Source organism: Chrysemys picta, chromosome 4 (assembly GCF_011386835.1).
Source record: "Chrysemys picta bellii isolate R12L10 chromosome 4, ASM1138683v2, whole genome shotgun sequence".
NCBI lineage: Eukaryota > Metazoa > Chordata > Testudines > Emydidae > Chrysemys > Chrysemys picta.
Genome location: NC_088794.1, coordinates 30417501 through 30430714, shown reverse-complemented (window position 1 = coordinate 30430714; position 13214 = coordinate 30417501). Strand labels below are relative to the sequence as shown.

General features: G+C 41.1%; 1 protein-coding gene across 7 annotated transcripts in view; it reads left to right on the top strand.

The window, feature by feature from the left end:
* CPT1A (carnitine palmitoyltransferase 1A) overlaps positions 1–13214 on the top strand; it is a 73481-nt gene that overhangs the window by 17399 nt on the left and 42868 nt on the right. For all 7 annotated transcript variants that reach the window (XM_005312861.5, XM_042862119.2, XM_005312860.4 and 4 more), the window contains exons 2-4: positions 5609–5763; positions 8056–8195; positions 10453–10624. In XM_005312861.5, the coding sequence (XP_005312918.2) occupies positions 5623–5763; positions 8056–8195; positions 10453–10624 (453 nt within the window). In that variant the 5' untranslated portion in view covers positions 5609–5622. The remainder of the gene's footprint in view (positions 1–5608; positions 5764–8055; positions 8196–10452; positions 10625–13214) is intronic.

Genomic DNA, 13214 nt, shown 5'->3' with positions numbered 1-13214 from the left:
TAACATTTTAAAAAAGCAGTAGTTTGGTTGGGAAGCTGCAGTTCCTCTCTTTATGAGGAAGGACTGCTGAACAGGGATTTCCCTACACTCCCCTGAATTTCCCCAATACCTCCCCAGTGATCAACTAGTTACTAAATTGGCAACACTGCATGTCATAGGGGTAATGAAATGTTGTTATCCTTATTGTTTAAGTAAAGGGCAGCAGAACTGTACTTAGCCTGTCGTGACTTAGGGGGGTCACCCTTAGTGCTAAATTTTTGCTGAGTCTGAGCCCCGGCACATCTAGGCTTGGTATTTCATAGCTGCAGGACTTCTGGGGTTGCCACATCAGTTATGAAAGTAAAAAACTTTCTTGAGCCCCAGCACTTCTTTCATTACAAATTAAACACTGGTCACCCTCAACTGAACTGCACTCACTAAGGCCTTGGCTACACTTACCCGGTAGTTCGGCGGCGAGCGATCGAACCCGGAAGTGCTCGCCGTCGACTGCGGTACTCCAGCTCGGCGAGAGGAGTACCGCGGAGTCGACGGGGGAGCCTGCCTGCCGAGTGTGGACCAAGGTAAGTTCGAACTAAGGTACTTCGAACTTCAGCTACGTTATTCACGTAGCTGAAGTTGCGTACCTTAGTTCGAATTAGGGGGGTAGTGTAGACCTGGCCTAAGCAAGGGTTTGGATGGCAGTTCCCAGTGGGGGGGAGAGAGAGGGTGGGGATAGGTGTTTTGCTTACTGGTGTGGACTCTGCCTAAGAGTCACAGGCACAATTTGAACTCCCCCCTTCCCCTGTTTAAAGATAGAGCTGATTAGGCTCCACTGAGAGTTTTTTGTTTTTGTTAAGTGACCACTAGAGCTGAAATAACTGATAATTAGGTCTAAGTGCTTAGATCTGCTGTAGGGTAGCGGTTCTGTGGAAGACCTTGCCCAGCCTGCACTAGCAGTGAGGTTCCATCACTGAAAGCTGGGTGGAACCTCAATAGACTGATTCATAGAGGTCATAGTGGCAGGTGGCAGCAGAAGATGATGGCGCAGGAGCGGCGGCGTGAACAGTGGCACGATGGACAACAGCGGCTGGAGTGAGTGGCAAGCGGCTGGAGGAATGAGCAAGATGCCTTCTCTCTCCTGCCCCTCTCAGGGTGGAAAGTGAACTCATGTGAAAGCACCTCTGAACGCTGGGTCTCCATTGACCAAGGACAACGAGTGAGGTGCAGTGGAGGGAGAAGGGAGGAGTATGTTAAAGGAACATTTGTCTGTTGGACTACACCTCTACACCGATATAACGTGACCCAATATAACACGAATTCGGATATAACGCGGTAAAGCAGTGCTCCGAGGGGGCGGGGCTGCACACTCCAGCAGATCAAAGCAAGTTCGATATAACGCGGTTTCACCTGTAATGTGGTAAGATTTTTTGGCTCCCAAGGACAGCATTATATCGGGGTAGAGGTGCATGTTTTAGTGATTTTGCTCCAGAATGCTAGATTTGTGACTGGGAAATAAATAAATATACATTTTCTAGTAGGCCAAGATTTTTAAAATGCGTTATTTGCCAAGGTTGTTATCTCACGTTGTCGCTATCTCGAGAGGTCGTTATCTTGGGGAGTTTCTGTACTAAACATTTTTATTATTATTTTTTACCTAAGAATGACCATACTGGGTCGGACCATTGGCCCAATATCCTGTCTTTTGACATTGGCCAATGCTAAGTGCTTCAAAGGGAATGAAAAGAATAGAGCAATTATCAAGTGATCCATCCCCTGTTGTCCACTCCCAGCTTCTGGAGAACAGAAGCTAGGGACACTCAGAACATGGTGTTGCATCTCTGCCCATCCTGCTAATAGCGATTGATGGACCTATCCTCCATGAACTTATCTATCGTATATACGCATTCATAAGCTGAATTTTTTTAGTAAAGGAAGCACCAGAGAAGGGGGTCGGCTTATGAACGGGTATAGAGAGGGAGAGATAGGACACAGCCACTCCCCCCAACAGAGGGAGCAAGGAGAGGCAGCACAGTCTGCAGAGACAGAAGGGAAGAGACGGGGCCAGAGTCTTTCCACTTCTGGCCACGTTGCTCTCCCCCCAGTCTCTGAAGCAGCTGCAGCCGCACCGCCCGGCCCCACCCCCCAGAGCATGGTATGGCCGTGCTGCCCGGCCTTCTGGAGTATGCTGTGGCCACGCCCCCTGGCCTGCCGGAGCACACTGTGGCCACGCCACCCAGCCCGCTAGAACATGCTGCGGCCGCACTGCCCGGTCTGGCCTGCTGGAACAGCTCCAGCCAGGTCAGAGACATCCTCCCCTAGCCCTCCCCAGATAAGGTGAGAAGGGATGGGATGGGGAGAGTGTGGGGGTCCCGGGCTAAGGATGGGGTCATGTGGGGGGTGGTCGCAGGGGTTACTCCCCTGACTCCCAGCTTTTTCCCCCCCCCCCCCCCCCAAAAAAAAAATTTCCCCACCAGTTGCTGTCCCGGCCCGTCAGGGGAAGCAGCAGGCGCGCCGGGACACTTTGTTTACTTAAGTTTACCTCCGTGCCTGCAGACACTCGAGGTAAACAAAATTGGCATGTCAGGTAAACAAACCATCTTGGACCACCAGCAGCTTATCCTGATGGCCTGGGAACCAACGTTTGCTGACCCCTGAATTATAGGGTTGGCTTATGAACGGGTTATAAAATTTTTCCATTTTTACTTATCCATCTTGCAGGGATCGGCTTATAAATGAACTGGCTTATGATCGAGTATATATGTTATAGTTTTCGCCTTCACAACATCCCCTGGCAAAAAGTTCCATGGGTTGACTGTGTGTTGTATGAAGAAATACTTCCTTTTGTTTGCTTTAAACCTGCTGCCTATTACTTTTATTGGGTGACCCCTAGTTCTTGTGTTATGTGAAGTAGTAAATAACATTTCCTTATTTACTTTTTCCACATCAGTCAAGATTTTATAGACCTCTATCATATCCCCTTAGTTGTCTCTTTTCCAAGCTGAAAAGTCCAATCTTAATCTCTCCTCATGTGGAAGCTGTTCCATATCCTTAATCATTTTAGTTGCCTTTATCTGTGCCTTTTCCAACTGCAATATATCTATTTTTGAAATGGGGTGACCAGAACTGCACACAGTATTCAAGATGTTGGCATACCATGAATTTATATAGTGAAAGTGAAGGAGTTTGGTTTGCCAGACTGATCAGCAAACCAATGCTGACAACCTTTGTGAAAAGGCTGCAAAATACCAAGCCTGTGGACTTCATTGACATGCAGAAAACCTTATAAACCAGTCACTGTCCGAGCCAATTTAGAAGTACTTAATGAGGCTGTTAATAGTGCTGGAGAGACAACACAGTTTATGCAAACACACATGGCTGTCTCATCATACTTTCTATTTAAGCAAGAGATACCACACACTACAAACTGAGGACCAATGTTAAGTGCATTGTCACTTGTTAATTCTGAAATTGGACATTGATTCCGACCAACACCAGCAGAGGCTCACTATCTTTCTGCAAGAAACTCAACTGACTGGTTAGAAGCATATGGTGCAACAGTGAAAGACTCAGCAGTTGAAAAAGTGAAGAACTCTCACCACATTCAGAAAATGTGCATACGTGGCCGATGAATGCACTGATGCAAATGGGCATCAAGTATTAAGTCATTGCATACGTTATCTTGATATCAGTGGTAGGCCAGTAGATGCATTTCTAGATGTTCAGGTTATAGAAGAAGACATATCGGCTGTATGTGTTTGTTATACTTTTTTTTTTTCAGCAAGAGTCCACAAGGACTGAGCATCTTGGGGAAAAAATAGAAGATACACTAGGACTGAAGTTCAGATGAGTCCAACCTGAGAAAACCTGCTGGCTTTCTCATGAGCAATCCTTGGTTGTTGTCTTAAAATTACAGCAACTGTTATTATTGACTTTGGAAAGTATCTACCAAGATGGGACGGATCTAAGTAGTGAGGCTGGTGAACTCTGAACTTAGTAGCAAAAGTAGACGACTGTTGCCATTCTCTCTAAGTCTATTGTTGAAACCACTTGAGTTATTAAACAATGCCATCCAGGCATCTGGTACAACAGTAGTAGATCTTTGTCAAGCAATAGAAGCTACACTGAGATCAATCGGCAAGAGAGCCATTGAAAACATACTGGAAGAAGCAAAGACTTCAGTTCAGAAGTTGACTAAAGAGGACAAAAAGTGCTTGTTAAGCCAGCTGAAGAAGTACACAGACTTGATTCTTACAAATCTACAACAGCAACTTCTAGATTCTACTAAACCTCTATTCGGCTTTTACAGATGCCTGTCTTATTATAAAACACCAACAGTTGAGTGGAGTGAGGCACTACTGCCAATGGGGCTGCTATGTGATCAGGACAGAACAGAGACTTTAAACGCAGAGTGGAATATCATATGATGAATGAATGAAGATTTGATTTCAACTTCTTCTTTATCATCACTAGTAGTTCGACCCAATCTTTGTGCTATGTTTCCTGTGATGAAAGAAGTAGGAATTCATCTCTTGCTACTCCCAGTCACAACAGCTATAGTTGAACATTCTTTTTCCTCATTGAATTTCCTCATTCTGCCTTCTGCCTAATCATGAGCATATCACAAAGAACCGAAAGTACCAGACACATGAGAAGCCACCAAAGATGAATGCACTGCATTTGAGAAGTTCATTAACAGAGTTGTGCAAAATTACAACAGGAAACCAAGAAGGATGTAGATGTAGTACATGCTCTTCATAGTAGGATTGAGTAGCTAACTTTAATTTGTGTGATGATTTTGAAACAGGAGTTAAATCTAATAAAATGGTCGTGAAACATTTTTCAGTTTTTATTATTGTGCCATACAGCCCACCTTCGTCTTAATGGTCTCACCCCATGTCAGCTATCCCCCTCCCCCCCCCCCCCCCCATTATTCAAACACTACCACCTCCCTAATTTCAGTTCCTGGGGAAAACACTGTTGCTGAAGGAAAACTATTGCCATGAGATTTTTCCGTGTCTCTAGGGGTGTAGTAATCTAAGCAACAGACACTGTTTGTTTTCAGGGCTCATACTGATGAGGTGATTCTCATTGCATCACTTTTTTTCTTAAATCTGAACGTTTGGAGAGGCTAGGTTATTTTTCCATGGGAGCTAATATGCCTGTATATTTGAGACATTCAGATTAAAAATATTTTTAAAATGCTTATTACCTAATCCCTTTATATTAAAACTAAAATCTTTTAAAACGAATATATAGCAGACATACGCTACCTCCATTCTGCAGATATACACACCATTTGGTTAATTTTACCAGTGGAAAAACCTAATATAATTGGGAGAAGATAAGACTCCTATTTATAGATTCATAAATTAAGGCCAGAAGGGGAACATTAGATCATCTACTGAGATTTCCTCTATTGCACGGGCCATCTGTCTGAAATAGGCCATATGGAATTGGGTAGTACTGTACATATTTGCAGCCCACTTCATGATATCTCCCAAAAATATTGGGAAATTAAGCAAGACAGGGAAGTTTCACTGGAAATGGAGTAGCTTCTGGACCAATAGTTCCTCTGGGATAGTAAAATCAGATTTGTTTTATATAATTTTTAACTTTTTTCTTTTGGCAGAACACTTTTTGAAAATGGCAGAAGCCCATCAAGCAGTAGCGTTTCAGTTTACAGTAACTCCAGATGGGATTGACCTGCGAATGAGCCATGAGGCTCTCAGACAGATCTATCTTTCTGGTCTCCATTCCTGGAAAAAGAAGTTCATCAGATTCAAGGTATTGAGTTCCTGTAGGTTTGAATGCATAATCCAAACCTATTTGGTATTTTTAAAACTTGCTTGGATTTTGCATGAGTAGAACTAAATATTGATGTAGCTATGGAAAATGATCATCATTCATCCTGATTTAATCAAAGTCTTTTTAGTCTAACATGCCAATTTTGTTCTCAGTTATAAGTGCAAACATTGAGTTATGCTGAAGATCTTAGCACTGAGTGATATTTTGTGGAAACAGTAAAATAGCTATGTGAAGGCTAACATTGAGGCATTTTTATTGGCCTTTTATATATGAGGCCCCGGTGCTGTTCTAAATTTTACCCCTGAGGGAATTCTGTGCCAAAAATTAAAAATGTTGTATATTTTATTTGTCTATAGAACACTACATAATTATACGAGTTTCAATTATTTTGCTAATTTATTTCAAATACCTGTCAGCCAGTATGTCTGTAACAATACAGACAACAAAAGAGATTCCCCCCAGGAGTAGAGAATTAATGAAACCTCTACGACAACCCAGTTCCTGTTTCTCTATTATGCTTTTGTTGGACTCCTCAGTATGGGTGTGTCACACATGCCAATTGGGCACATTTTGGGGGTTAACTCTGCCCCTCCGGTCTGACACCCACACCCTCTACCTCCCAGAGCCCACCTGCATGGCTTACCCCAGCCCAGTACCCCCCAGAGAAGAGCTGCATGATGCCCCCCACCCCCCCGTACCGCCCAGGGATCCAGAGAGCGAAACAGCCTGATGTTGACTCCCGGGCATGTACAGAGTTTCCTGCATGCTGCCTCCTTCCTTCAGGATGTGCTGGGAACGCAACTGCCGGAAACCCTCCAGCATCCCCTTTCCCTCCTCCTTCCCCCGGCAGTGTCCCTGTATTTGTGAGCTGGCCTCTGCTGGGTCCAGCTGCCCATAATGGCAGCCAGCAGCTCTGCAGCACCATTCTGCAGGGGGAAGTGAAATTCTGCACGGAACATTAATTCTGCGCTAATTCTGCATTGTACAGTGGTGCAGAATTCCCCCATGAGTAAAATTAAATAAATCTAATGGTAGGGTTCTTCCTTCTCTCTTCAGTTAACAATAGTCCAAATCCCAAAATACCCAAAAGTAGCATAACCTGGGTTGTCACATTTGGTGGTCATATTGTTAATGAGAAAACCGGGAGTGAACTAACATAGTGTTTAAATTAGAGTAGGTAGTCATTTCAGATTGAGAAAAGTTTGTCATTCTTGATTAAACAAAATTTTGGCTCTTCTAGGCCCCCGTCTTCCAAACGTGTATGCTTCTCATTACTTACAGAGAAGCCTCACTGAATTATTCCCATGTCTAAATTTTCACATACATAAGAATTTACAGTAAAACCGTGATTGTGCATACTTTCTGTCAAAATTAAGTTTCCAAACTGTCAAAACAAATATTCATGAAAACATGACTTCTTGAAGATTCTGATGTTACACAAATGTGTTCTAGTAAATTAAACTAAGAAATAGATAGTGGATCTCTGATGCGTGGAACACTTAAAAAGTCAAATCTGGGTTTTACATTAAATGCTAAGTATTGGGGTCTAGATTGTTGTGTATTCACTGTGCTTTTTTCCAAATGTCTGTTTTTACATTATGCTTATTTATGCATTATTACTATTAGTGTTGACAGACTGTAGTCTGACATAACTGTATGTGAAATACTGAAATTACTTTCTAAAATAGTTCTATTATAAATTTAGAAGTATACTTGGGATTCTTATGTAACTGTGTGAGGAGAACTGTTTTAATTATATAGAAAACTTAGCTGTGTTTTTAGAATCCAAATTGATAAAATGTTGCTGCCACACTGAGCATCTGTTTTAGAGAGGCCATTTTCAGATGAAGTGGATGTTCCATTAAAGAGTTATTTGTGCTAAAGAGGTCCATTCATTTTAGCCTCTCTTTAGCAGTCTTCCCCACTGCAAAGTGCAGCCCTCCTGGTTCTGCTTCACGCTTGCACAAGGCTTGCAGTTTGGGTGGACATATATATAATTTGATATATAACTGAGAATCTCTCTAAGCTCATTTCATGCATCATCTGGGTATAACAGCTTCTGAATCACAATTGCTTCTTCCTCCCAATCTAGTCTTCTCATCTGTGTCCATCTCCTTGTTCTGAGTTAGACGTGTATTTGGAAGAAAAATGTTGGATTCTAATGTTAGTGTCCTCTTAAAAGCTATTTGTATAATTTAAGATTTTTTTTTTGTATTGTGAAATAAATGACTTTCGTATGGGAAGGCTAAGTAAGGGATTCTGTTTTTCCAGAATGGAATTATCACAGGCGTGTATCCTGCTAGCCCATCCAGTTGGCTTATTGTAGTAGTGGGAGTGATGTCAACAATGTATGCCAGAATTGATCCTTCTTTAGGAATAATAGCTAAAATCAACCGGACCCTTGATACAACGTAAGTAGACTAGTACCTATTTCTTCTGAATGAATCAGCTTTTTATGCAAACCAGCATTTCTTTTGTCAAACAGATGTATAATCTAATAGACTTTCACATACCAAGTTTTAAGTTAAAGAACTAAATCATAATACAGTATATAATGTGCAAGTCACCATGTTGGTATTACCACCTCATTTTATTAGCATGAGTATTATCTGAGGAGTACAACTGATAGCTTTTCATCCGAGAACAGACAGCACAGGTGTTGTGGACAGGACTGAAGTACATTAACAGAGCCTGTAAAGAGGAATCTTGTACAACCCTGCCCTACAATGTGCCTGGCTTAGGCAACGTACCTCTGAGTGCTAAATTCATTCACAATTTTAAGAAAATAAAAAAATAAGTGAAGATATCTCAATGGGACGTTTCACCTGCAGACTGACATGTATATCAGGACACTATATCCATGTCTCTGTTTAGGTATGAAGTACGGTTGACTACAAAATGTTGCCATGATTCTATTTATACTGTAGAAATTGATTTAAACCTTCTTTGACTTGTTGAGCTAGGTAAGTATTAGGCTACTGGTAGCCAGAGCTATTTGGAAGCATCAGTAAATACTGTAAGCTCAGTCCTCCAAAGTCATGCAGAAGCTTGTGAGCATCAATTTAGGCCTCTTATTTATTGCTTTAGAAAGCTATTGCATGTATCTCACTAGCTGGATTGGAAATATAACTTCAGTTAGTATTTTCAGAAGACCACCAAGTGTTTCAAATGTGGTTGGGAGTATGTGTATGATAAACTGCACTTTTGACACTATATATTTAAATAAAAGTATTCTTATCGTGCCAAGCGTGGATGGGCATATTGTTTTATGAATTCCACATATATTTGACACGCACAAGGTATAAACACTAAAGTCTTTTATATGGTATTTTTTACCCCAATGTTCCTTGTCAGAGGAGGAATAGTACAGACCACAGCCAAGCAAAGCATTGGTAGACATGAGGCAAGCTTTCTACAGCGTCTTCTGCTGTATGGAACCCACACAATCCTGACTTGCAACATACTTCTCTTCCGGCTCTGGGCCTTTCTTAGTAGTGTCAGAGTGTATGGTAGTTTTCTGATATGCACAAATGAGACAAGGATGAAACCACAAACTCTTTTGTACTTGTGACTGAAGGAAGGAATTTGTTCTATTATATAGTGGTAAGGCTAATAGGTCAAATCATTTAGTGCTACCTTTCTCTCAGTTACTACCATTTTAACACACTTTTCGGCACATCTTGTGTATGCAGTCACTGAGGAATCTGGGTGAATTATGTTAAATCATGTTGGACCTTTCTAGTGACTTAGGAGTGTAAATCCAGGGTGAATGAGAACAGATTTATCCTCTTCTCTATTCCTACAGCACGATGAGAGGAAGTGTGTGGGGAAAAGATGCTATTAATACTTAAATATTATTTAAAGCTCCCTTTTTAATAGTCATTTTTAAGGATTTGGAGAATTGATGCCCCAGAGAAAATTCTGATCCATACTTTTTCTCTCTCTCTCAATTGAAAAAAGTGGACTTAGCATGTAGAAAGAGACTAGCTTGGCAGTGGCCTCAAAAGGTGAAGTTGGTTTATCCACAGTCTAGGTACTGCATTGACAGCTGAAGTACAAGTTGCATCACAGCACCCTCCAGTGTGTCTCACCTCTGAGCAGGAAGAATCATCTGTAGAGAGTGAGAAACTTCCCTTTGTCATTCAGCCACTCTCCTCTTTGAGTTTGCCTAGATTAGTAAAAGATCTAACAACCTGCATTTACACAAAGGAAACTACTGTGAACATCTTTTACCTCAATTTCTGTTGCTCAAGGTCAACCCTCTGATGAAACCTAGGGAACTAGGCATATTGGAGCTCCTGCACACACACCTTATTTCCTCCCCATCCTAATCATCCCCTGCATCCAGAATAGCCCTTACATATGTGCACACAACTGCTCTTATGTAGGGTGGTTGGCAAAGGAGGTGGCAGACCTATCCCAATGGAGTTTGCCTATGCCGGAGGAATTCACCACCACACAATGGAGAATGACTTTAATGGACCAAAGAACCCTCTAATTCTCCCAGAAATCTGTTGGTGAAAGGTTAGCTATAGGACCTCTATATAGGGCTTAATGTAGCTAGTCACTGGGAACAAGCAGGGCTCATGTTAGCACTTTTGTAGTTCTTATACATTGTTTTACTACTTCTGACATTAATTGGTGTAAACTGACTTTTATTTTAAATAGTGGTTATATGTCCAACCAAACGCAGAACATTGTGAGTGGGATGCTTTTTGGCACGGGGCTGTGGGTAGCCCTTATTATGACAATGCGATACTCACTGAAGATGCTGCTTTCCTATCATGGATGGATGTTTGCTGAACATGGCAAACTTTCCACAGCAACCAAGATTTGGATGGTAAGGAAATTTTGACTGTTTCTGTTTTAATTGTGGCACTAATAAGATATCTAAAATACCATTTGATCTCTTTTGTCATTAAGCTCTTAGAAGCCAGTTCTTTAGTTATTTTTCAGTTTTCTTTCTCTCATTCATTCATTCTTAATGTTTGGTATGCATTGGGGAATGTCCTTGTACAATGCTATTTGCTTTCCCAGTGTCTTTGGTTGCTGTCATCCAGTTGCCACCTGGGTTGTTGGTGAAACTGTTCTAATAGTTCTTGGAGAAGGGAGAGTACTTGTATAATTTGCTAATTCACCCAAAGTGGGGGATCAAATATACGTCCTACAGCCACCTCTTCTTTAGTATGGAAGTACAACTCTGAGATTACAGGTCCCAGCATACAGTGCTGCATCTTCTACAGAATGATCTGACCTAACTGCTTAGTGCAGGATGGAGCACTAAATTTTGGGAATTGTAGTCCCTGCAATGTGACATCTCTGCTCTGGTTGAGAAGCACTGTAATCTACTCCATTTAAAGTAAAATAGTTGCAGCCCTCTGGTTCCTGGCAACATGGCTTTCAGTTGGGTAGAGCTTGGATGCTCTTGACCCAAAACTACCAATATTTGAAAGACCATGGTTGTGCTTGATGAACCGAGAGAGAACAGCAACACAGGAGATAAAACCTGTTAAGCAGTCTAAAACAATAAAGCTCCCTTTTACTGCTCCCCCATGATCCATCTTTTTATTGATGTTTAGTTTCATTTCATTTACTTGAAATCTTTTCTCTCAAATTGATTTCCATATAGTTGAAAATATGGGACTTTGGCCATTTTATGTTAAACGTACAGTTTTCTATAGCTATTTTGGTCAAAACAAATACATATTTACTGTAGAACTTTATTTTGCAATGAAAGAAAACATAATATTTTCAAAGTATTTAGCACTTTTATGTTCAAACCATGTTGAAAACATAAAAGCACAAAATGCCTTTGTGAGGTTAGGTGATTTCTGTTACCCATTTTATAGATGTCGGGGGAACTGAGGCAGAGACACCTAATGATTCACCCAAGATAGCAAAAGAAGCCTAGTGTCAAACCCAAGATAAGATCTAAGAGTTCTGTGTCCCAGTCCTGATCATGACTCTATGGAAAAGAATCTATTTAAGAAGCCATGTGCCTCAAATGATGTTTTTAGAGAGGTCTGTTTGCATGTGGGTGAATGATTTTTGGGGAGGGGATTTGCTGTTAATCAAACTCAATTATGTCAACAAAAATACTTATCTTGTTTTGCCCTTGGTTGTATTAAAAATGGTGTAAGAGCCCGATTAAAATAAACATGATGATACCCCTTATTCACCGCATTCTCCAAGTTTACTACAGTGTGTGGTTAACATGTAGTGGCTGTGTTGTGAAGGATGTTCAGTAGGCATGTAGAATGATATGCTAAAATAATTCTAAGGTGAATACGTATCTGTTATAAATGAAATTTTTGATAGCTCCCCCAGATATGGTACTGAGAGCCTCCTGATATGAATTTGTACAGTACAGGTACTGAATGGTAAGGCACAGTGCACTCTGTCAAAATTGCTTGGCATTCTCACTGGCTGAGTTTTCAGCATGTCCTACTAAATGGATATTTTAAGCTGTTAATCTTCCCTTTATAATGCTCAGCTTGAGCGGTGTAAACTGTAATCCTAATTATCATGTCTTGCTGCCTGCATTATATTTCTGGGTACTGTTGGAAAGCTGTTTCTCTTCATGGTTTTAAGTCAGTCTCTCTCTCTCTCTCTCTCTCTCTCTCTTTTCCCCCCCCCCCCCACCCCACCCCCACCCAGTGTTGCCTCTGAAGACTGACATGTCAGAACTCGTTAATTGGTATTCTCTTTTGGAACTACAAAGTCCCTCAAACTTTTTCCTGATACCTAACATAGCTGGTTTACTAATTTCCAGTGGTAGTGATGGTATTACTTCCCTCATAAACATTGCTGACCTTCATAGCTTTTTACGTCTTTATTATCTCTTCTTGGTATTTCATTATTTTTTCTGGACCTGTTTCCCGTTTTATTTCTCAGCTGTTCCCTTGATTAAGAGCGTTCAGAGGTGTGGTTAGTATGAATTTACTGATCTTTGTTCAGAAATAGTCACCTGATTGGAAACCTGGACTGTCTGTTCACCCGTAGTCCAAACTGCTTTGCAAGTGACTGGAAACTATAACACTTGTGCTCAGTTTTTTTTAAGGACATTTATTATTTTTAATTCCTGTAGCAGTACTACAGAGTAAACTTGTAGTTATAGTTTAATATTTATTCCATAGACAGCAAGGAGAAATTTTGTGTCTGCTGTGAAGGCAACACCCATTAGAATGAGATCATTGCTGTATCTGGATGTGAAATAATAGCAGTTAACTGTGTAGAATAAATCACTTAGTCTTTTTGACGGATCATTTGAGAGGTATCCAAATTGGACTAAAATGTCTTAACTGTTAAGCTTACTGTAAGGGGGGGGAAAAGAGCTACATAGAAGTCAATATTGTTATTGCCATCAGGTGAGCAAGAATCCTCCTTATCATGGGAGAATTTGCACCTGGTATGGTTCAAGTATTCTGAAG